Raw genomic sequence first — 25,099 nt, forward strand, 5'->3', positions numbered from 1 at the left:
CTTTCTACTCCTCACATGATTTAGAGTTGGCTCAGGTCAGAAATCCCCTTGGGTGGGTACTCTGGTTAATCAGGGTGTTTCCTGTCTGGGAAACCAAAGGCAGATATTCACTCTCAGGGGTCTTTAACATTTTCTGAGTACCAATCCCTCAGAAAACCAGTAGAATCTATGGATCCTCTCACCAGAAAAGAGAACTAAGACACATTCAAACAAAATTGTTTTTTTAATTCAAATTTTTGATTTCAAACTGAAGGATAATTGCTTTACAACATTGTGTTCATTTCTGCCATATATCAACATGACCCCGCTATAGGTATACGTATATTCTAGCCATCACGGCCCTCCCTCCCACCTCTCACCCCATCCCACCCCTCTAGTTTGTCATTTGCGCCCTGCGTCACACTAGAAATTTCCACCAACTGTCTTAGTTTCACATACGGTGATGGATGTTAAAGGGCTACTCTCTCAATTTGTCCCACCCTCTCCCTCTGCCCCAATAACCACAAGTCTGTTCTTAGTTTCTTAGTGGTTAACTTAAACAAAAACGGAACCGATGGGGCTTCCTGTTTTTGGCCCCCCAGGCCCCACCCATGAGTTGCTGGAGGGAGAGTTCTAACCTTAAACCGTGAATTAAAGGTATCTTTGGTCTCTTTCTGGCTTGGCTCTGGTCTGTGTCCAGAGTTCCTGTAAAGTTCTGGAGAAGAGGAGCATGTGCTCCAGAAGGCGCGAGTGGTCTTTGACTCTGGAAATTCTCCTGCTGCCTCTCTTGTTCCTGGCAACCAGCATACAAGGTACTTTCCACAGACTGTCCGCCTGTAACTGTGCACTGGAGGCCCAGTCAGATGGAAAAGGGAATTCGGGCATGTCTCCACCTGAAGTGGAGTAGTGGCTCCAGGCAGCAAGGATTTTCATCCTGGCAGCGGGGTTGGGGAGTCTTCCTTAAGCTTTGGAAAATCAGGCTCCATCTCTTTTCTCAAGCGGAAGCAACACAAATAGAACTTTGGTGAGATGGAGAAGTAGTCCTCTCCCATTTCGTGCCATGGTGCGTCATCTGTGAAGCTTCTTTGCATTACAAAGAACAGAAGGCCGCATGGGCAGCTGCCACACTGCAGGCTCCGGGATGCCGTGATCCTTGAGGCCTTCTTTGAGACCTCTGTCTATGCAAGGGGTTGTTCCATGAGCAAAAGTAAATAATGTCATTGCTCCAGAGAGAAATCAAAATTGTGGGAAAGGAAACTTGGGAAGGATGGCTCTGTCTAGGGTTGCTGAGTGGGAGTCTGAGCAGAGGCCTCAGTAGCAGGGAAACCCTGCAACATCTGATTAAAAGCTAAGTTGGTTCTGCCATGGTTGTGTTCTATCCCCTTGTGTGGCAACTTTCCTTTTTTGTTACAGTTGTCCAGCCCTCCACAACCTGTCTTCCTAGGTCAGCTGAGAGCTGAGAGCTAAGCTATTGCCTTTCTCGCTATTCCCCCTAATAAATACTTAAGTCTGTTTCATTAAAGGTGCTTTAATGCTCACTACTGTGGCAAAAATGAGTAAAAGTGAGTTTGGGAACGGGAAACAAATATAACATTTTAAAATTATGATAGTATGTGACTCTGAGGCAGATGAGATAGCCATACTCAAAGGAAATCCTGTCGGCTACTCACGCAAGGCCTCTCAGGGTGGCAGGACATTTGATCTGGCTTATGACTGGCTTTGGGGGAGGAAGAAAATTTTTTCTGCCCTTCTAGGATCTCTGATAGGTGTAAGAATTAAACTGACATGAGATAAGCTAACAGGAGACAGTCAGAGTTTAATATTGTGTACATGCGTCCCTGGTGACTCAGAGGTTAAAGCATCTGCCTGGAGTGCAGGAGACATGGGTTGGATCCCTGGGTCAGAAAGAGCCCCTGGAGAAGGAAATGGCAAGCCACTCCAGTACTCTTGCCTGGAGAATCCCATGGAGGGAGGAGCCTGGTAGGCTACAGTCCATGGGGTCACCAAGAGTTGGACACGACTGAATGACTTCACATGGGTGAAACCCAGAAAAACCAAGTAACTTGCTAAAATGGCTGAAGCCCTCATCTTAAATACCATCCTCTGCTAAAGACAAAAGAGAATGTTGAGGCTGACAGTTTGGGGAGGTTATCAGGAAAAGCACAGCAAATAAAGGTACGGTTGTTAGGCAGATTTAAGTTAGTGCCTTCTGCATTGATAAGAGTTTCTAGAGATTTGGTCATCCTCCTCGTCTGGTACAGAGAGGGAGACAGCTTTATTAGTGGAGATTTCCCTTACAAATATAAATGTTTCTTATGAAAGAGTAACTCGTACAAGGTTTTCAGAATGTTTACCATGTCTGCTACTTTCTTAGAAAACAACCAGCTTAAAACAATTAATATGCCAAAGAGACATAGCTTAGGGTGGCACATTCTGCTCCCCTACACTACGTCTAGAGACATGCTGTCTTCAGGCCTCTTGTGGCTGTGTGAGCTCCATGGGGCTTACTCAGCTCATAGGTCACTAATATGACCTTGGGAGTAGGGGCTGGTATGTAGTATTCATCCAGTTGTTGGGAAAGATAGACATGCCAAGAGAAGCGGACTATTTCAGCACTTTCTCTAGACATGAGGCCATTGTGTCTAAACCTCTTCATGTCCAGAGTATGCCTGCAGATAGTTCTTTTATCTTCAGTTTATGACTCCCTCACCCCAAAGCCTGGTGGCACAGAGGTTTTACAGAAAAACCCACCTGCCAATGCAGGAGATGTGGGTTCAGTCCTTGGGTCAGGAAGACACCCCGGAGAAGGAAACGGCAACCTACTCCAGTATTCTTGCCTGGGAACTCTCAAGGGCAGAGGAGCCTGGTGGGCAACAGTCCATGGGGTCACAAAAGACTTGGACATGACTGAGTGATAAAACAACACCCCATAACCACATTTTGTCTAAACTCAACTTTGTGCTTTCCCTTGGAGGAGGTGCTTTCTCTCTTGCCTCTAGACCTATAAACATGCCTTTCCTTCTGCCTGAAATGTCCTGCATGCCCCCTCTCCAGCCCCTCCCATTCTTGTGTCACTTCCTCCTAGAAGCCTCAGCTTCCAGGTTATGGTTGGTGAACTGCTTGGTTGTCTGCTTCCTGGATCTCTTGAGCACAGGGACCCTGTCCATTGCTGAACCTAATACAGTGCCTAGCACGTGGCATGGGCTGAATAAATAATTGTTAATCCTACGAATGAATGACATCAAAGAATTACCTTTCAGGCTATCTGTCCAGATCTTCCTGGGGATATCATTATTCTTTTTTTCTCAGTAATGCATGTTTTTGAAGAGAAATTTGAGAAGTATTTTTTAAATCTCTTCTTTTGGCCCTCCTCAGACTTGAGTTTCTCAGCTCTCTGATCTCTAGGCCCACTCCTCACTAGCAGGCATCTTTCTTGTCTCCCTCTAGCACAACAAAGTGCAGTAGAAATAACTTTTTCTGGGAATCAGGAAACTTATCTTCTTTTTTCTTAATTTGATTTTTAATTGGAGGATAATTGCTTTAAGACCTATGTTCTGAGTTCTAAGCCATGGGGTTTCCTATAAATCGTAAAAGCTTCCTGAGTCTCAATTTTCTCAACTCTATTATGGGTATAATGATATGCTCCCCATTTTGTCAAGGGGTTATTATTAAGATCAATGATATAAAGAATGTGAAATTGCTCTGTGATTGTGACCACAACACCACAATACAGTTTGAGACAGATAAGAGCCAGGAATATCATCAGGAAATTCCAAAGCCCAGTGCTCTCTCCTGGGCCACAGAACTGAATCTCTGCTTTTTCACCATCTTCAAACACATTTCCAAAATCTAACTCCTCATCTTTGTTCCAGCTATCTATTGCTGTGTAATAAGCCTCCACAAACCTGGGGCTTCCTCACCATGCATTTGGTCACTGTCATCTGGCCGATTAAATTCATGAGACTTCCCATCTCAGGAAAGAGCACTGTACTCTTCATCTTGCCCCATGACACCCATCTGAAGTCTTGCTGTCTATTGCCAAATTACTTCCCTGAAAGGTTTGTACAGGTTTGCTAAATGGTTTATCTCAGTAGAGAGCTGCATGTAACTCCATGTCAGTATCTGTAAAACACTGCTTTTGATAAAATTTTATGAGAAACCACATGACTTGCTTCAGAGTATTCAGAATTTCCCCTTTAGCACTTCCTTCTTCTTCCTGGGTAGACCTTTTTGTATGAAATTACCACTTCTTTTGGTCTGATTCCCCTCCCCTACACCATTTTAGTTTTACTTCTGTACAGACAAGAAACATGGGTGAGCATAGGAAAGGTCTGCCTCATTTATAAACTGCACATAAAAACAGTTACTTTATCCTAAGCATGCAGACACATGAACAGCTACTTCTTGTTAGAATTAAATCAAAGTAGTACTTTAACTAGTTTTATATTGAAAAAAAATATGGAATTGTTAAAAGGCAAATCAAAATATTTTTCAATTAACTTTAAATTTTGTTTAAAAAACAAAAATATCCAGAAAAACAAATATATGTATGTATATATATATGTGTGTGTGTGTGTATATATATATATATATATATATATATATATATATATATATAAAAGAAAATAAGGAGGAAGTCAAGAAATACCTGGAGAGGCAGCTTTGGAGTATAAAATGAAGCAGGGAAAAGTCTAACAGAGTTTGGCCAGGACAACACACTGGTCAGAACAAATACCCTCTTCCAACAACACAGGAGACAACTCTACACATGGACATCACCAGATGGTCAATACTGAAATCAGAATGATTATATTATTTGCAGCTAATGATGAAGCTCTATACAATCAGCAAAAACAAGACCAGAAGCTGACTGTGGCATAGAGCATGAAATCCTTATTGCAAAATGCAGACAGAAGTTGAAGAAAGTAGGGAAAATTACTAGGTCATGCAGGTATGCGGCTAAGTCACTTCAGTCGTGTCCGACTGTGCGACCCCATAGATGGCAGCCCACCAAGCTCCCCCATCCCTGGGATTCTCTAGGCAAGAATACTGGAGTGGGTTGCCATTTCCTTCTCCAATGCGTCAAAGTGAAAATTGAAAGTGAAGTCGCTCAGTCGTGTCCGACTCTTCGTGACTCCATGGACTGCAGCCTACCAGGCTCCTCCCTCCGTGGCATTTTCCAGGCAAGAGTACTGGAGTGGGCTGCCATTGCCTTCATGCAGATATGACCTAAATCAAATGCCTTGCAATTGTACAGTGGAGGCAACAAATATATTCAAGGGAGTAGATCCGATAGACAGAGTGCCTGAAGAACTATGGATGGAGGTTCATAACATAGTACAGGAAGTGGTGATCAAAATCATCTCCAAGAAAAAGAAATGCAACAATGCAAAACGGTTGTCTGAAGAGGCCTTACAAATACCTGTGAAAAGAAGAGAAGTGAACGGCAAAGGAGAAAAGGAAAGATATACCCATCTGAATGCAGAGTTCCAAACAATAACAAGGAGAAACATGAAACCCTTCCTAAAGTGATCAAAGTAAAGAAATAGAGGAAAACAATAGAATGGGAGAGACTGGAGATCTTTTCAAGAAAATTAGAGATACCAAGGGAACATTTCATGCAAAGATGGCCAAAATAAAGTACAGAAATGGTATGGACCTAACAGAAGCAGAAGATATTAAGAAGAAGTGGCAAAAAACACACAGAGGAACTATACAAAACAGATCTTAATGACCCAGAAAACCATGATGGTGTGATCACTCATCTAGAGCCAGACATCCTGGAGTGTGAAGTCAAGTGGACTTAGGAAGCATCACTACCAACAAAGCTAGTGGAAGTGATGGAATTCGAGTGGAGCGATTTCAAATCCTGAAAGATGACACTGTGAAAGTGTTGCACTCGATATGCCAGCAAATTTGGAAAACTCAGCAGTGGCCTCAGGACTGGAAGAGGTGTTTTTCTTCCAGTCCCAAAGAAAGGCAATGCCAAAAAATGTTTGAACTACCACACCATTGTACTCATCTCACACACTAGCAAAGTAATGCTCAAAATTCTCCAAGGGAGGTTTCAACAGTATGTGAACCAAGAACTTCCAGATAGTCAAGCTGGATTTAGAAAAGGCAGAGGAACCAGAGATCAAAATGCCAACATCCATTGGATCATACAAAAAGCAAGAGAATTCCAGAAAAACATCTACTTCTGCTTCATTGATATGGCTCATTGACACAACCTTTGACTGTGTGGATCACAACAAACTTTGGAAAACTGTTAAAGAGACAGGAACACCAGTCCACCTTACCTGCTTCCTGAGAAACCTGTTTGCAGGTCAAGAGGCAACAGTTAGAACTGGACATGGAACAATGCACTGGTTCAAAATTGAGAAAAGAATACGTCAAGACTATATACTGTGACCCTGCTCAATTAACTTATATGCAGAGTACATCATGTGAAATGCTTGGCTGGATGAAGCACAAGCAGAAATCAAGATTGCCGAGAGAAATATCAATAACCTCAGATATGCAGATGATACCACCCTTATGGCAGAAAGCAAAGAGGCATTAAAGAGCCACGTGATGAAGGGAAAAGGGGAGAGTGAAAAAAACTGGCTTAAAACTCAACATTCACAAAACTAAGATCATGGCATTTGGTCCCATCAATTCATGGCAAATAGATGGGGAAGAAATGGAAAGAGTGACAGACTTTATCTTGTTGAGCTCCAAAATCACTGAAGATAGTAACTGCAGTCATGAATTTAAAAGATGCTTGCTCCTTGGAAGAAAAGCTATGACAAACCTAGACAGCATCTTAAAAAGCAGAGACATTACTTTGCTGACAAAAGTCCGTCTAGTCAAAGCTATGGTTTTTTCACCAGTCATGTGTGCATCTGAGAGGTGGACCGTAAAGAAAGCTGAGCACCGAAGAATTGATGCTTTTGCACTATGGTGTTGGAGAAGGCTCTTGAGAGTCCCTTGGACTGCAAGGAGATCCAACCAGTCAATCTTAAAGGAAATCAACCCTGAATATTTATTGGAAGGACTGGTGCTAAAGCTGAAACTCCAATACTTTGGCCACTTAATGCGAAGAGCTGACTCACTGGAAAAGACCCTGAAGCTGGGAAAGATGGAAGGCAGGAGGAGAAGGGGATGACAGACGACAATATGGTTGGATGGCATCACCGACTCAATGGACATGAGTCTGAACAAGCTCTGGGAGATGGTGAAGGACAGGGAAGCCTGGAGTGCTGCAGTCCATGGGGTTGCAAAGAGTCAGACATGACTGAGTGACTGAACAATAACAACAATAAAAGGAAAATATCAATGAATTTATCTGACTTTATTAGAAAATCCTCTGTAATAGACTAAACCACTACTTTGATATCTCAAATTGTGCTACAATATCTGTATGCTATTTTTTGCAATCTATAGTATAATAGTAATATTAATGCATCTTTATTCAACTTGTGACTGGATTATAGGATCCTTTTAGAAGAGTAGAAATTTTTTCCATTTTTTTATGGTTAATCAAGCATTCTTTCTACTGTTTCTATCTTGATGTGGCTTTTGAAGGCCACACTATCATTAGATATTTCATAGCAAAACTCACTGTTCCTTTTTAAATTCATTTTTTTTATAGTGTAGTATACTTGATTTACAATATTGTGTTAGCTTCAGGTGTACAGCGAGGTGACTCTACTATACATATGAAAGTGAAAGTGAAAGTTGCACAGTCGTGTCTGACGCTTTGCAGTCCCATGGACTATACAATCTATGGAATTCTCCAGGCCAGAATATTGGAGTGAGTAGCCTTTCCCTTCTCCAGGGAATTTTCCCAACTCAGGGATCAAACCCAGGTCTCCCACATTGCAGGTGGATTCTTTACCAGCTGAGCTACCAGGGAAGCTATACATATACATATATTCTTTCTTTTTTCATATCCTTTTCCCAAAACTCACTTTTCCTTTGCTATTCTCAAGCATGAGTCTCAGCCCATTTGAGGCTGCTGGGTTTTCATTTCAAGGTTTCTCTAGCTGCTTTTCATTGCTTTGTAGATACCTGAAACCATGAATGATACACGAAGCACTCTTTTGTGTTGTATCTTTTGAGAAACAACTTTCTGGGCAGCTTCTTCCCTGCTCCTCTGCTGTATATGTCATAAGAGTCATCTTTGATTCTTTTATCCAGGACCCAACTGTAAGACTTCCCTGGTGGCTCAGATGGTAAAGAATCTGCCTGCAGTGCAGGAGACCCAGGTTCAATCCCTGGGACAGGAAGATCCCCTGAAGAAGGGAATGTCTACCGACTCCAATATTCTTGCCTGGGAATACCATTGACAGAGGAGCCTGGCAGGCTACAATGCATGGGGTTACAGAGAGTTGGACACAACTAAGTGACTCATATGCACAAGTATAAGACAGGGCTGCTACACTGGCCCAGGTGGGCACATTATGATACTTAAGAAACAGTTCATTGTTCACAAGTAATTAAGTGAAGTCGCTCAGTCGTGTCTGACTCTTTGCGACCCCATGGACTGTAGCCTTCCAGGCTCCTCTGTCCATGGGATTTTCCAGGCAATATACTGGAGTGGATTGCCATTTCCTTCTCCAGGGGATCTTCCCAACCCAGAGATTGAACCCAGGTGTCTCCCTCTGTAGAGAGACACTTTACCATCTGAGCCACCAGGGAAGCCACAAGTAATTTTAAAAAAAAAAGTAACTCAAATTTCTACTTGAAGTCTCTCAAAAGATGTTAAAAGGAATCCAGTTTATAAGCCATAGCAATACTTCCTATCATACACTTATCTGCCCTCTTCAGTCTTCTCAAACTATTCCATTCCTCTACAGCTCAGAGATTCTCATTCTCTTGAGCCATAATGTTACAGAACCTCTATTTTCTAAACCAACCCGAGTGGTTCCTCATAAAGGTCAAACAAATCTTAAGCAGTAAGCAAGAGGAGGGCTTCCTAGGTGGCCCAGTGATAAAGAATCCATCTGCAATGCAGGAGACACAGGTTTGATCTCTGGGTCAAGAAGATCCCCTGGAGGAGAAAACAGAAACCCATTCCAGTATTCTTGCCTGGAAAATCCCATGGACAGAAGAGCCTAGCAGGTTACAGTCCAAGAGCCTACAAAGAGAAGAGTCAGACGTGACTGAGCAACTACCACACACACATCCCAAGCAAAAGGAGGCTAAGTGGGATAAAACAATATGACTACTTGGAGGTTATGAGGAGATGAATGGGAACACTTATGTATAGATTTTTGTCCCATCCATTCTATACTAAACACTAAATGTGAGCCAAGTATTCTGGGGATTCAAAATTGAGTAAGACATGGTGTTCGCCTTTGAAACGTTCACAACCTCAGTGACTCTGTGTCTGTTATCTCTTCCCCCTCCTCCTCACGCTTTAGTTTGAAGTTCTTTGGAACGTGTTGGGGATAGCCTGGACAAACAAGATCTTAATGTTGTAAGTTCAGTTCAGTCACTCAGTCATGTCTGACTGTTTGTGACCCCATGGACTGCAGTATGCCAGGCTTCCCTGTCCTTCACCAACTCCTGGAGCTTGCTCAAACTCACATCCTTTGAGTCAATGATGCCATCCAATCACCTCATCCTCTGTCATCCCCTCCTCTTCCTGCCTTCAATCTTTCCCAGCATTAGGGCCTTTTCCAACAATTCAGCTCTTGGCATCAAGTGGTCAAAGTATTGGAGTTTCAGTTTCAGCATCAGTCCTTCCAATGAATATTCAGAGTTGATTTCCTTGAGGATTGACTGGGTTGATCTCCTTGTGGTCCAAGGGACTCTCAAGAGTCTTCTCCAGCACCACCATTTAAAAGCATCAATTATTTGGCACTCAGCCTTCTTTATGGTCCAACGCTCACATTCATACTTGACTACTGGAAAAACCATAGCTTTGACTAGACGGAACTCTGTCGGAAAAGTGATGTCTCTGCTTTTTAATATGCTGTCTAGGTGGGTCATAGCTTTTCTTCCAAGGAGCAAGTGTCTTTTAATTTCATGATTGCAGTCACCATCTGCAATGATTTTAGAGCCCCAAAAATAAAGTCTGTCACTGTTTCCATTTTCCCCCCCATCTATTTGCCACGAAGTGATGGGATTAGATGCCATGACCTTACTTTTTTGAGTGTTGAGTTTTAAGCCAAATTTTTCATTCTCCTCTTTCACTTTCATCAAGAGGCTCTTCAGTTTCTCTTCGTTTTCTGCCATAAGTGTGGTGTCATCTGCATACCTGAGGTTATTGATATCTCTCCTGGCAATCTTGATTCCTACTTGGGCTTCATCCAGCCCAGGATTTCGCATGATGTACTCTGCGTATAAGTTAAATAAGCAGGGTGACAATATACAGCCTTGATGTACTCCTTGCTCAATTTTGAACCAGTCCATTGTCTCATGTCCAGTTCTCACTCTTGTTTCTTGACCTGCATACAGGTTTCTCAGGAAGCAGGTAAGGTGGTCTGGTATTCCCATCTCTTGGAGAATTTTCCACAGTTTGTTGTGATCACACAGTCAAAGGCTTTGGCATAGTTAATAAAGGAGAAATAGATGTTTTTCTGGAACTCTCTTGCTTTTTCAATGATCCAGTGAATGTTGGCGATTTGATCTTTGTTCCTCTGTGCTGCACTCAATATGCCAGCAAGTTTGGAAAACTCAGCAGTGGCCACAGGACTGGAAAATGTCAGTTTTCATTCCAATCCCAAAGAGAGGCAATGCCAAAGAATACTCAAACTACTGCACAATTGCACTCACCTCACACGCTAGTAAACTAATGCTCAAAATTCTCCAAACCAGGCTTCAGAAATACGTGAACCGTGAACTTCCAGATGTTCAGGCTGGTTTTAGAAAAGGCAGAGGAACCAGAGATCAAGTTGCCAACATCTGCTGGACGTAAAAGATGTCAGTTTGATCCCTGGGTCGGGAAATTACCCTGGAGAAGGGAATGGCAATCCACTCTAGTATTCTTGCCTGGAGAATAGACAGGGACAGAGGGGCTTGCGGGGCTATAGTCCATGAGGTCACACAGAGTCAGACATGACTGAAGTGACTTAGCACACACACATAGTTATGGAAGCATAATCCATATTCTGTACTTCTCTGGAGAAGTCCCATGATCTGCCACCTGTAAGATGAAGGCCAAGAAAGTTCCTTGTGTAGTTTCAGTGGAAAACCACAGATCTGAGAATATATAGACTCACAATTTGAGTTTATACACTCTGTAATCTTCATTCTCAGTAGACTCAAGTTCATTCATCCTTCCACAAAGAGGCTTCACGGAAGCCAATGGTCTAAGTTGTAGTTCAAGTCCTAAGGTCCAAGGACCAGGGGCTCTGAGTTCAAGGATAGAAGAAGATGGAATACCCCAACTCACAGTAGAAAGAAATTTGCTTTTATTCTTTCCTTTTTGTCCAATTCTGGGCCTCAGCTAGTTGGATGATGCTTACCCACATTGGTGAGGGTGATCTTCTTTACCCAGTCAAATTTGAATGACCAATTCAAATGCTAATCTCTGATTTAAAAAAAAAAAACACAAAAAAAAAAACCCTTACAGACCATCCAGAAAGAGTGTTTGCAAGCTATCTGGGCATCGTTTAACTCAGTAAACTTGATACATGAACTTCATCATCACAAACTTGGTAAGATAAACTAAAATGAAAGCAGAGAGGTCAGGTAAAGTGTTCACAGTTACACAGCTAATAAGTGACAGGGTCAGGATTTGAATAGTCTAATTCCTGAGCCCATGTTCTTAACTACCATTCTACAATGGAAATGACTTTAATTTATAAGATTCATTTTCTGTCCTTAGGAAGCTTCTAGTCTGGTGATAAAGGCAAGTAATAGGTATTAAATGGATCACTTTAATATGATCTGAGTTTTAACATATAGGCATGAATAGGATGTTGCAGCTGTCCCTCCCACTTCCTTTACCATGTATGAGTAATGGTTTAAAAAAAAAAAAGCCATCCTGGTAGATGGCAGTGACTTCCTCCTTAAAAATAAAGTGGTTACTTGTGGGTTGTGCTATATTCTTCAGCATATTTTTGAGACTTGATGGAGAGTCTACCAAGGATGCCTAAGCCAATAGTTTTCAACCAGAATGAAGGTGGTAAGATTTTTGCCTCCCTGGGAGTATTTGGCATTGTCTGGAGACATTTTTGAAGATCCCAACTGGAATGATGTTACTGGCATCTAGTGAGCTGAGGCCAGGGAGGCCACTGCACATTTTACAATACACAAAGACATCTCTGCAAAAGGAATTTCTGGCCCAAAATGTCAATAGTGCCAAGGCTGAGAAACACTGACCTAGGCTGCCCATTATCACCGCTTTTATTAACTCACATGGAAACAAGCCATGGAATGAGAACAAGTCTAGAATATGTGTCCAATAATTTTGAAATCCTAAAGAAAATGTATGCTCCTGAAGAGGCTGTATGGTCTAAGAGGTGAGAGACTCTGTCTACATTGCTGGTGTTGGAGCCTGGCACATGACCTGGCATGTAGTCATTGTTCAAAATTGTCATTTGGACTGACTGCTTATGTCACAGAGATTATAGAGCATGGGATGGACCAATCAGAAGCACTGTGGAAACTGATGCCTAAGTGTGTCTCTGAACGCAACAGGCATAGGTTAAATGCTCCATAACTAACTGTTCAATGGATAGTCGGAAGGATTAATGACTAGGAACTTGAAAGACCTGGGGCCATAGGTATTTTTAATCTTTATTCAAAAGAATGTTTTTGTAAATGATAGACATGTGGAAAGTAACAGCCTATGAGAAAACCCAAATGAACTTTTTGGCCAACCCCAAAAATAGGTGTAGATACAATGCTGAGCAATGTGAGGTTTTGTGTACAGTATATGAGGAAAGAGTGATAGAGATTTATTTCCACTTTCCTCTACTATTAGCTTCTTCCTATGGCTATTTCTGAGTGCAGGAGACATAAGAGACATGTGCTCTATCCGTGCGTTGGCAAGATCTCCTAAAGAAGGGCATGTCAACTCCAATATTCTTGCCTGGAAAACCCCCATGGACAGAAGGGCCTGGTGGGCTCCAGTCCATAGGGCTGCAAAGAATCAGACATGACTGAAGCAACTCAGCACTCACTGCTCTTTCTCAGTCTGTACATTTATACAGAGATTTCTCTCATTTCCAAGAATCAGCAGACCTCCCTTCATCTTTATCTTCTGGCTATCATCCTTTTCTTCTTGCCTTCATGAAACCAGGTCTTTAAGAACTGAGGCTTATACAATTTGGGGTGCTCTCATGAGAAAAAGAATAGAACTCTAAATGCAAATAGGAACAAAAATAAGTGTAGTTAGAATGAGAAAAGAAGTCCCAATGTGTGGCAAGTTTTTAAAACCTGAACAAACACAAAGATCACAAAAGCCAGAAAAATAGCACAATCTTTTTATTAATAAAATGCTCACTCTTCTATAATGCTTTGTCACTGAATAACTCTTGTTCCCCTTCATTTCAAACCTTGTGTCTCCTTTACTTCTTGCCTAGTGCTGTGTGTGCTCAGTTGCTCAGCCGTGTCTGACTCTTTGCAGCCCCATGGACCCGCCAGGCTCCTCTGTCCATGGAAGTTTCCGGACAAGAATATTGGAATGGTTTGCCATTTCCTATTCCAGGGGACCTTCCCAACCCAGGGATCGAACCCGTGTCTCTTGTGTCTGCTGCATTGGCAGGCGTATTCTAGCTGCCACTAATGCCAACTGGGAAGCCACTGCTAGAGAACTAAACCGAGTCACAGAGAGCGCAAGCACAGAGGGGAAAGGTAACTTACCATTTGATTTGAAAATGTCCTGGTATGAGAGAAGGAAGGGAGGCAGGGCCAGGTCAGTGTCCCTTTTCTGTATCATCTAGGGTAGAATTAGATGGATTATAAGCACGTTGCCTATCCCCATGCCCACTTCTCAAGCTCTAAAGTGAAAAAGCGAAAGTGAAAGTGAGATCGCTCAGTCGTGCCCGACTCTTTGAGACCCCATGGACTGTAGCCTACCAGGCTCCTCCGTCCGTGGGATTTTCCAGGCAAGAGTACAGAGGTGGGTTGCCATTTCCTTCTCCAGGAGATCTTCCCAACCCAGGGATCAAACCCAGGTCTCCCGCATTGCAAGCAGATGCTTTACCATCTGAGCCACCAGGGAAGACTCTCAAGCTCTCACTTTCACTGAATTCCTGATCAGGGGTCAGGTCCTCTGATAAAGATCATACTCTCTCCTCCCAAGCAAAAATCTCTCCCTTCTTCCTTGTTCCAACAGCCCAGGCTTTGGCTACTGGGCAGCTCTGCTTTCTCTAAAATGGGTCCCACTGATTCTGACTTTCATTGGCAGGCTATTCAAAATATGCAACCCCCGGCGACAATGTGAGTCTACAAATCTCCAATCTGCCTAGGAACCACAGATCACTCACCTGGTTTTATACTACTGACCAGAAGATTGCAGAGTGGGAATCTGGCGAGCCTACTAAGTACTTCGATACTAAATTTAAGGACAGGGCCACGCTTGATTCTCAAAGTGGCACACTGCACATCCGCAAGGTCCAGAAGGAAGACAGCAGTACTTACCGCCTGAGGGTGCTGAAGGACAATGGACACGAGGAGGAATACAAGATCTCTCTGATGGTGCTTGGTGAGTTACGGTAACCAAAGGGCTAGTCCCCACTCTGGGACCCCAGAAAGATCACTGGGAAGCTTCCTGGGGATTCTGGGGACTCTCCATGGGACGGGAAGAGGAAACCTCAGGACAGGCTTAATCCATTTCTCCTGGAGCCAGTTCCACTTGGAAGTGAGTCTGGGCCAGCAGACCCCAAAGTAGATAACTTTGGGACATTTAAAACCTCTTCTGACATTAGAGAGTCTAAGATTTGAAGAGGAAGGAGACAACAAAGATGGTTTCCTCTCTGTTCTCTTCATGTTCTCTTGTGGTCAATCCAAATAAGTTCTGAGTTCTTCGTTTTCAATTGATTTTTTGCTTGTACTGGGTCTTCCTTGCTCCATGCAGACTTTCTTGAATTGTGGCAAGTGGGGGTTACTCCTTGTTGCGGTGCGTGGGCTTCTCATTGTGGTGGAGTCTCTGGCTGTGGAGCATGGGTTCTAGGCATGTGGGCTTTAGTAGCTGCAGCTTGCTGGCCCTAGGATGTGTGGGCTTCAGTAGCTGCAATGCACGGGCTTAGCTGCTCTGCAGTCTGTGGGATCTTTCTGGACCAGGGGTGGAACCCGTGTCCCCTGCATTGGCAGGCAGATTCTTAACCACTGGACCACACTTACTGGCTGTGTGGCCTTGGAGAAAGATCTTGACGTCTCTGTCCCATTAGGTAAGATTCTGTTGATGGCAAGTAATGGACACCAACTTGATATACCTTTAGCAAAAAAGGAGTTTTTTTTTTAAGCTATGACTTCTTAAAGCAATGAAAGAAGTTTAGAAGAGTTGAAAAGGACTGAAGAGGAGGAAGAATGAGAGCCTGGCTCAGTCCAGAGCCTCTAGCCGCTGGCATCTTTCATGTGAAAGTCGGTCCCTGCCAGTACAGTCTATCACTCTCAGAGTCTAGGCTTTCATGTCTCTTAGTTAAATTCTCAGGAGAGAGAAATTGACTAGCCCATCTTGGTTCGGGTATGTGATTTAAACTCTTAGGGTCCAAAGACTCAGCTTATAAGGCAGAAACTTGGTTCATGGGGAGATTGTCAATTATGAGAGGAGGAGGGTTGGGCAGACATCCAAGGGAGATGTGCCCCTCAGAGCCTTGAGTTCCTCATCATATTGTGAGGATAATTATACCTTTTTATGATGTTATGAGAATCAAAGTAGGTAATGAAAGTGCAAACACTTTTACAATGCTGGATCCGCCTTGTGGTCCAGTGGTTAAGAATCTACCCTTCCACTGCAGGGGGCGTGTTGAGTTCAATTCATGGTTGGGGAACAATGACCCCACACGCTGCATGGTGCAGTCAAAAATAATAAAATTATAACAAAAAAATGTGCCAGAAGGTCTTGTGTCTGGTGAGGAGCCTTAAAAATGCTAAAATCCTGCAAACAATGAAGAATTTGTAGATACTGGTATCCCCCTGACACGGGTCATGATGGCCCCTGGTCTAAGAGGCTAGAATCGCCTTCTTGCTACTTCCTCCATATCATATCCCCTAAAATTGCAAGATGTATTAGCAGCATGAAATATTCAAAGGTTCCTACAGAGATTTATTTTAAAAAGATATGAAATACACATCATTTACTAGATTTTGTGGCAAATATTCCCATTACAGCCAACTGTAAACTGCTATCAGTTTCATTTTACAACCAACTTGCAAAATTTCTGAATATCCTACAAGCCATAAGCCTACGTGGCTTTAGTACACTTGCCTCTGGATAAGGCTCTGAGGATGCCATTAGTGGAAGGATCATCCTTCTGCCCAGCTCTGGAATTTCTAAAGCTCAAAGGGGGCATCTTGGAACCAGACTGCTCCATCTGGCTCTGGAGTGCTCAGGGCTGAGATGCTTACTATGGGAAATGCAGAAGGTTTATTAGACTTGAGGCCAGACCACAGGAAATGAATAAACATATGAAGATTGCTCATGTAAAGTATTCAAGAGGAGTCCAGCAATGTGATAAGGTTTCATGGAGGAGATGGATCTAGAGTTCAGGAGGTCAGATTGGTAGAGCTTCCATCGCCCCTCACAGACATACAACCCAGAAGTCCGCTCGGATTGGGTCAACTCTCTGCTACATTTTAATCCTATGACTTCTGAGCTGCATTGATTCTCCAGGTGTTTTACCCTTGACCAGAAGGAAAAGACCTCAGAGGATTTCAGGTAAAGCAGTCCTAGTCAAGGGAGGAGCAGATGATGGGATTACATCTCAACCCATCTGCCTGCAGGGTGAAAGCAGTGATGATGCTGTGACCTTTAACATGCTTACATCACACGCAGCAAAAGCACTTACTCATAGATGATGGTACTGTATCTTACTAACATTGTGCTATGAAGTAGGGTTATTTACATGTGAGAAGGCGTTCAGAGGGTTAGTTGTCTTGCCTCTCAGAGCCACTCTCTCAGAGCCAAGTCCACGACCCAAGCTTGTCTCACTATGAAGTGAGTATTTTGTCTTTTCTATTGCATAGCTGCTTCATCCCTACATACATCCATTCCTACATCCATTCACCTTTCCCTTTCATCAGGATACCTGCTCTGTGGCAGGCACTGAGATACCAAAGTTAACAGACGCAATTCATCACTACCAGCTTGACTGGGAGACCCATGAGGTTCTCTGTAGTTCTGCCAGAGTTCAGGAAAGGTGTAGAGTGGTATCTCTTACAGGACTCTCATTGTTTCTGAGCCCAAGAACTCTTGAAGGACTGACTGATGGGCTAAGGTGCCAAGTGTGGGTCATTGCTAGAGAAGGGGCCCTGAGTAGCTCAGACAGTTGGGATATCAAGTACGACTCTAGCTGATCTCTGTGCTAAAACTCTGCTGTTCTTTCTCGCCCACAGATGGGCATAACTCCATTTTGTTTCTGGGTAACTGGCTCCCCCTTCTGGATTCAGTTTAGCTTCATGCTAAGAAGTAGCTCTTTCCCTCTGAAGCCTACAGAGGTCAAAATTGCCCACTAGCTCCCTCTACAGGGCCCTCTTCCCCGTGGCTGCTCCTCAGGACCTCCCTTTGCACTTTGTTGGCTAAACCCTCCCAGAATAAAAGCTTCATAAATGCATAAACCCATCGTCTCATCTTATAACATCTTCATCTTCAGACCCTGTACCGAAGCCTGAAATAAATGTTAACATGACACAGAAAATGAACACCTGCTACCTGACGCTATCCTGTGGGATCCAGGACCAATCTGTAACCTACACTTGGTATTGGGAATCAGGGTCCTTTCCAAAACAGCCACAGAGCAGTGTGCTTGAAGATGTCCACACGCCACAAAGCTACTCAAAGTCTTATACCTGCCAAGTCAGCAATCCTATAAGCAGCCAAAACAACACAATCCACTTCACTTCACCCTGTGTACAAGGTAAGAGTCTCTCCCAAGGGAGCTGAGGTGGGCACAGGGTAACTAGTTTTCTCTTGAATGAAGAAAAGTGTGGGGATCTTTTCCTACCGCCTGTCATAGCGTTTGGTGGAGAATCCCAAAGGCACCAGTGAGGTGTGGTAGACTTGGATTCTCCTTGTGTCTCTGACATGGTCTCTCAGCAAGCTTCCCTCACCTTTGTGGAGCTCAGTGTCCTCACCTGCAAAGGGCTCTCATGTCCCCTTTGCCTGCCCTGCTTTAATAAGTGCATGGTCCTGGAATCTGAGGGCAGGGTCCTTGCAGGATAAACTGAGATTTCAAGATGAGTAGGGAGGAAAAAGGCAAGTAGAGGAACAGTCCAGATAGTGTTGTACAGCAACATAAAGGTGTTTCTGGCAGATAGCAAAGGAAAGAAGGGCCAAGAAGTGGTTGAGGAGGAGTGAGGAGCAAAAGAAAGAAGGGCCAAATGGATGAACATGAGTGGGAACAAGTGGTGAGCAACAGAGCCTGGCCCTAGGACTGAGATTCTCTGCTCTTCCCAGGTGTATGCCCCTTGATAAAGTTGGAAAGGCAAACTCTGGGTTTCCTGTTTGAGATTTCTCTATTTCCTGGGAGGCCCCACTCAATAGAGCATCACTCCTGGCTCTCTCTCAAGCCTACACAGGTCCAATTGTGGGGTAGCGACGATTATAGATTTTGGAATCAATCACACCTGGGATTAATCCTGTGACTATTACTTATTAGCTCAACAAGTGACTTAGCGTCTCCAAGTCATGTCCTTCTTAAATAAGACAAAATAATAGTTCTTATCGCATACTGTTCTGAGAATTAAATTAGACAATACAGGTAACTACCTAGCACAGTATCAAAGAAGCCTTCAATGTGTGGTGGTTAAATTAGACCCACCAAGTCCTTTTAATTCTAGAGACACTAGGGATTTGAGGGGCCACTTGATACACTTGAATCACTCTCTTCAGCATTCTAGGCCCTGTACTCTCCACACCCCTGAAATCACATCCCCAAGCCCTGGTGTATACATCTCTCCAGAATAACTCGTACCCGTGGTGCCAACATTTACTTGAGACTCTCTGCACACCCAGTCACCAGGGATCACGGCTCCCGGGGACATGGCTCTTCCATGGTCTTCCTGGACCCAGTCTACCCTGCTTGCCTATGCTGATTTCTTTGCCTCTGCTCCCACACCTGAACTATAGAAACTATAAGTTCTGTGTTCTTCCCAACCAACTGGTCATGTCTTCTAGTCTTTCATGATAACACCCTGCTTTTCCACCACTGAAGATCCAGTATAAGACTTTTGTGTCTGACCATGAGACCACCAGTTGGCTGGGTGGTTCTAAAATCACCTTTATGTCAACACCATATCCTGAGATCCAGAAAAAGGAAGAGACACAGTCCTTGTTCTTTATAGAATGAAAGTGACTGCCCATTCACAGAGAGGATGAAAGCAAGAATACATTTCTCTTTTGAGGTCTAAGCCCATCTTGTTACTTTTCAGCTACCTCAATTATCCTAGAAGAGCATCCTAATTCCCCTTCTGTAATTTATCACTCTCCTCTCCTCCTCTCCCTTGCCCTACACGTCTCTGTCTCCTAGTTTCCCTTTCTTGTTTTCCTTCCCCACCGAGTTGGTACTGATGGTTGGTAGTGTGGATCAACAGGCGATCCTTTCTCCCCTAAACTTAGCATACAGTATCATATGAACTACTGCACTTGAAGGTCTGCCCTACTTAACTGCTGTCCAGTGTAGGAGAATGATTCTTTGCTAGGCCCACAGACACGCCAAGATAATCTTCATGTACAGGACTCAGCTAAGCCAGTAATATTTAGAGGATTTCTGTGTTCTTTCTACTTTACATCTGGGAGATTGACCTCTTGCTCATCTGGGAAAAAGGATGTGCAGGGCACACTGTGCCTGGATTCAGAGAGGAGACACACTCCCTTGCTATAGAAGCTCCCATGCCAATGTCCAGCACCCCTTCCCCTTCTCAACAAATTAATCAGGACACCTAAATGTTTTGCATTTTCTTACTCTTTCAGCCTCCTCCTCTGGAGTAGCTTGGATGGCAACTTGGCCAGTGATCATGGTAACCACTCTTCTCAATCTCCTCTGGACCTGAGAAGAGCTAACTAGAGTGAAACTTCAAGAATGCAAGATCTTGCCCTCATTGGCAATCGGCTCTTAACCAGGACAGAAGCTCTGGCTATGTGGAATAAGGCAATGGACTGAGATGTCTAAAAGAACATTCACGTGAAGTTTTTATAATCACAGTAATATTTTATTTTATGTTTTCTTATTGTTTTTCTAGCATACATATACATATGTGCTTTCCCACCACAAATGGGCAGAATGTATTCTGCAATGTTTTGTTTCAATAAACAATGCTATAATTGTCAAAATTGATTGTTGAATCCTAGGATCCAAAAAGCCCATCAAATCGACAAAGCTCTCTCACCATGGTCTTTCATTACAGGATGGCAAGAGCTCCCAGGCCCACCACCGACATAACAATGGGAATTTTTGCTCTTTGTTTGCCTCCTCTGTGGTTCTTCATGGGCCTGGAGCTGATAGGGTCACTAAAAGACAATTTTCCCTTTCAACAAACTGTCCTACCACAGATCACTTCCTCTTCACATCAAACCAACCTTACCTCTCCCTCCCCTTATCACTTCTCTGACAGAGACAATACTGTGTGTTCATCAAACCCCTTCATTTTCTTCCTAGACTTTGATGGTTAATTTTACGCGTAAATTTGACTGGGCCACAGAGGCACCTGGTCACTGGTCAAACCTTATTCTGGGTGCCCCTGAGGGTGTCTCCAGGTGAGATTAACATTTGAATTAATAGGCTTAGTAAAGCAGATGATCCTTTCCAGTTTGGGGACGTGGGGGCGAGTTCACCCTATCAGTTGAAGCTTGAAAAACACACAAAGGCAGGGGACACTTTCAAGTTGATGTTGGAATAAAACAGGGAGACCACCTTCCCCCCAACAAATACATCAAAAACTCATGTGCATGTGAAACAGCTCCACAGGACATCTTCTGGATGCTGGCAGAAGATCCCAGACTTCCAGAAAGGCAAACCAGTCCCCTCAGAGTGAGGTAGAGGAAAAGTTAAAGACAAAAAGGGACACAAAGGCTATCAGGTTGGGGACCTGCACCCCCGGGGAGTGAGTACTGAAGGAGAAAAGTCCCGTACACTAGGAAACCCCCTCACAGGCGGGTTCAACTTTGGAACCTCAGAGGGCAGCGAAACAGCACATGCTCAGAAGGCAAAATGGAGAAACTTCACACAGAGATCATGCGGAGCAGCACTTCCCAGCTGAGAATAGGCTCACATGCTCATGCCCGCTGTGGAGAGTGGGGCTGGGTTGCAGAGGCTCAGGTTTTGAGGACTGGACCTCAGGGAGAGACCCAGGGTTGACTGGCATGAAGATACTCTGATGGCACTGAGGCAACACAGATGTTAGTTGAGACTCAGATCTTGCCTTGCTCTAGCTTGTATTGACCTCAGCTGTTACATGATCATTGTTTACAAGATGTGGGACAAGAAAGCCTGACCATGCCATCTTGGCTCATTTGCTCTTTCTCTATAGAGGGCATGGCAACCCACTCCAATGTTCTTACCTGGAGAATCCCATGGACGGAGGAGCCTGGCAGACTACGGTACGTAGGGTTGCGAAGAGTCAGACACAACTGAAGCAACTTAGCATGCATGCACACACATAGAATTTTAGAGCAAATACAAGGTAGAGCAAGGCAAGATCTAGTCTGAACTAACCCACACTGCCCACAGCAGGTCCACAGATGTTCCTAGAAATACTGGAGGGCTTTCTCAGCAGGCAAATTGACTGGAGCAGGAAACCAGAGGAATCACATGGACATTCTTATCACTACCATTTTATATATTTTCCATCCCCCTTTTTTTATATTGTTCTGATAATGTTCTTTATTACTCCTTTAATTTTTATTTTTTATAACTTACTTTTTCTTTTGTAAAAAAACACCTCATTTTTAAATAAATTAATTTTATTTTCCTATTTCTACTCCTTAGTACTGCTTAGTTACACTGCAGTTTTTTCCATGTTTTTTATTTTGTATTTTTCAGAGTCTAATTTTTAGTATTCATTTTCACTTAGGGGCTTGATTATTGGCTTGATTGCTCTCTTCTCTTTTGACTTTCTTTATTTTCTCCTTCTTCTCTCTTGTCTTTGTAAGTGTGTGTCTCTTTGGGTGTTCTTGGCTGTTGACTGTTGTTTCACCATTAGTCTTGGGATGTTGTTTTCTGTGCTGTGTGGCCTGTGAAATCTTGGTGCTACACTAAGGGGATGGGCCTGATCCTCAGAGGTTGGATACCCAAGTTTAGGACCTTGGTTCACCAGAGAACTCCCAACACCATGAAATATTAATACGTGAGAGCCCTCTCAAAAATCTCTGTATCAAATCTAAGACCAAGCCCCACTCAAAGGCCTGCAAGCTCTAGTTCCAGATGCCTCATGCCAAATCTTTAGCAAAATAGGAACACAAACCTGCCCAGTTGCAGAAAGGCTGCCCCCAAACATACCAAGCTCATAGACACCCCAAAACACACTACTGGACACAGCACTACCTTTCAGAGAGACAAGATCCAGCTCTATCCACCAGAACACAGACGCAAGTCCCCCTATCAGGGAAACTTCATTAGGCACTAGAAATCACAGCTACCCCCAAGGGGCAGGGGGAAGACACCACAATTAAAAGGAACCACACCTTCCAACCTGTAGCCAGGAGACCCCCAAACACAGTAAAGTAAGCAATATGAAATGACACAGAAGCATGCAGCAGCTGAAGAGACATGGTGAAGAGCCAAAAGACCAAACAAATGAAGAAATAAGCAGTCTACATCAAAATAAATCCAGAATAATGATAGTAAAGATCACCTAAAATCATGGAAATAAAATAGAGGCACAGATAAACAAGTTGGAGGCACAGATTGAGAAGATGCAAGAAATGTTTACCAAGGACCCAGAAGATTTAAAGAACAGACAATCAGCAATGAACACAATAACTGAGGTGAAAAGCATTAGAGGGAACCAATAGCAGAATGAAAGAAGCAGCAGAACAGAGAAGTGAGCTGGAAGATAGAATAGCAAAAACAGCTGAAACAGAGCAACATGAAGAAAACAGGATAAAAAGAAATGAGAAAAAAAAAAGAGAGGGAAAAAAAAAAAAAGCAATGAGGACAGTCTCATGGAGAAGGCAATGGCACCCCACTCAGTACTCTTGCCTGCAAAATCCCATGGACGGAGGAGCTTGGTGGGCTGCAGTCCATGGGGTTGCTAGGAGTCAGACAAGACTGAGCGACTTCACTTTCACTTTTCACTTTGATGCATTGGAGAAGGAAATGGCAACCCACTCCAGTGTTCTTGCCTGGAGAATCCCAGGGACAGGGGAGCCTAGTGGGCTGCCGTCTCTGGGGTCGCACAGAGTCGGACACGACTAAAGTGACGCAGCAGCAGCAGGACAGTCTCAGAGACCTCTGGGACAACATTAAGTGGCCCAACATTTGAATCATAGGGGTCCCAGAAGAAGAGGACAAAAAGAAAAGGTATGAGAAAATATTTGAGAAGATTATAGTCAAAAGCTTCCCTAAAATGGGAAAGGAAATAGCCACCCAAGTCCAGGAAGACCAGAGAATCCCACACAGGATTTCTCCCAAGGAGAAATATGCCAAGACACATATTAATCAAATGAACAAAAATTAAACACAAAGAGCAAATATTAAAAGCAGCTAGTGAAAACAACAAATAACATACAAGGGGATCCCCATAAGGCCAATAGCTGATTTTTCAACAGAAACTCTGTAGTCCAGAAGAGAGTAGCAGGATATACTTAAAGTGATGAAAGGGAAAAAATCTATAAGCTATGCTTTTCACAGTAGTCATGTATGGATGTGAGAGTTGAACCATAAAGAAAGCTGAGCACTGAAGAATTGATGCTTTTGAACTGCAGTGCTGGAGAAGACTCTTGAGAGTCCCTTGGACTGAAAGGAGATCCAATCAGTCAATCGAAAAGGAAATCAGTCCTGAATATTCATTGGAAGGACTAATGCTGAAGCAGAAACTCCAATATTTTGGCCACCTGATACGAAGAACTGAGTCACTGGAAAAGACCCTAATGCTGGCAAAGATTGAAGGCAGGAGGAGAAGGGAATGACAGAGGATGAGATGGTTGGATGGCGTCACCAACTCAATGGACATGAGTTTGAGGAAACTCTGGGAGTTGGTGAAGTACAGGGAAGCCTGGTGTGCTTCAGTCCTTGGAGTTTTAGTCGGACACAACTGAGTGACTGAACTGAACTGAACTGAACTGAACTATATATACTGTCAATAAGAGACCCACCTCAGACCTGGGAACACATAAAAACTGAAAGTGAGGGGTTGGAAAAAGATACTCCATGCAAATGGAAATCAAAAGAAAATGGGAGGACTACTCACATCAGATAAAATAGACCTTAAAATTAAGACCAAAGAAGAGACAACAGAGAACACTACAAAATGATCAAGGGATCAATCCAAGAGGAAGATATACCAATTATAAGTATATATGTACCCAACATACGAGCACCTCAATATATAAGGCAAATGCTAACAACTATTACGGAGAAGGCAATGACACCCCACTCCAGTACTCTTGCCTGGAAAATCCCATGGATGGAGGAGCCTGGTGGGCTGCAGTCCATGGGGTCACGAAGAGTTGGACATGACTGTGCGACTTCCCTTTTACTTTTCACTTTCATGCATTGGAGAAGGAAAAGACAACCCATTCCAGTGTTCTTGCCTGGAGAATCCCGGGGATGGGGGAGCCTGGTGGGCTTCTGTCTATGGGGTCGCACAGAGTCGGACACGACTGGAGCGACTTAGCAGCAGCAGCAGCAGCAGCAACAACTATTAACATGGAAATTGATAGTAACACAATAATAGTAGGGGACTTTAACACCCCACTCACACCAATGGACAGATCAGCCAGATAGAAAATTAATAAGCACGAGCTTTAAATGATACATTGAAACAGTTAGACCTGGTAGGTATCTATAGGGCACTTAACCCC

General features: G+C 43.5%; 1 protein-coding gene across 1 annotated transcript; it reads left to right on the forward strand.

Annotated features, from left to right (window-relative positions):
* The first annotated feature begins 670 nt into the window (after positions 1 to 670).
* LOC128045279 (CD48 antigen-like) lies at positions 671 to 20,223 on the forward strand. The gene is made up of 4 exons (XM_052637777.1): positions 671 to 791; positions 14,327 to 14,623; positions 17,733 to 17,996; positions 20,051 to 20,223. Exons 1-4 carry the CDS (start codon positions 710 to 712, stop codon positions 20,128 to 20,130), a joined length of 723 nt encoding a protein of 240 aa, XP_052493737.1. The 5' UTR covers positions 671 to 709; the 3' UTR covers positions 20,131 to 20,223.
* The last annotated feature ends 4,876 nt before the right edge of the window (positions 20,224 to 25,099 follow it).

Source organism: Budorcas taxicolor, chromosome 3, assembly GCF_023091745.1.
Source record: "Budorcas taxicolor isolate Tak-1 chromosome 3, Takin1.1, whole genome shotgun sequence".
Classification (NCBI taxonomy): Eukaryota; Metazoa; Chordata; class Mammalia; order Artiodactyla; family Bovidae; genus Budorcas; species Budorcas taxicolor.

Coding starts and splice junctions, on each gene's coding strand:
- LOC128045279 (XM_052637777.1), top strand. CDS start 710: ATGTGCTCCAGAAGGCGCGAGTGGTCTTTGACTCTGGAAATTCTCCTG. Junction 14,624..17,732: donor GATCTCTCTGATGGTGCTTG/GTGAGTTACGGT, acceptor CTTCATCTTCAG/ACCCTGTACCGAAGCCTGAA. Junction 17,997..20,050: donor CACTTCACCCTGTGTACAAG/GTAAGAGTCTCT, acceptor TTACTCTTTCAG/CCTCCTCCTCTGGAGTAGCT.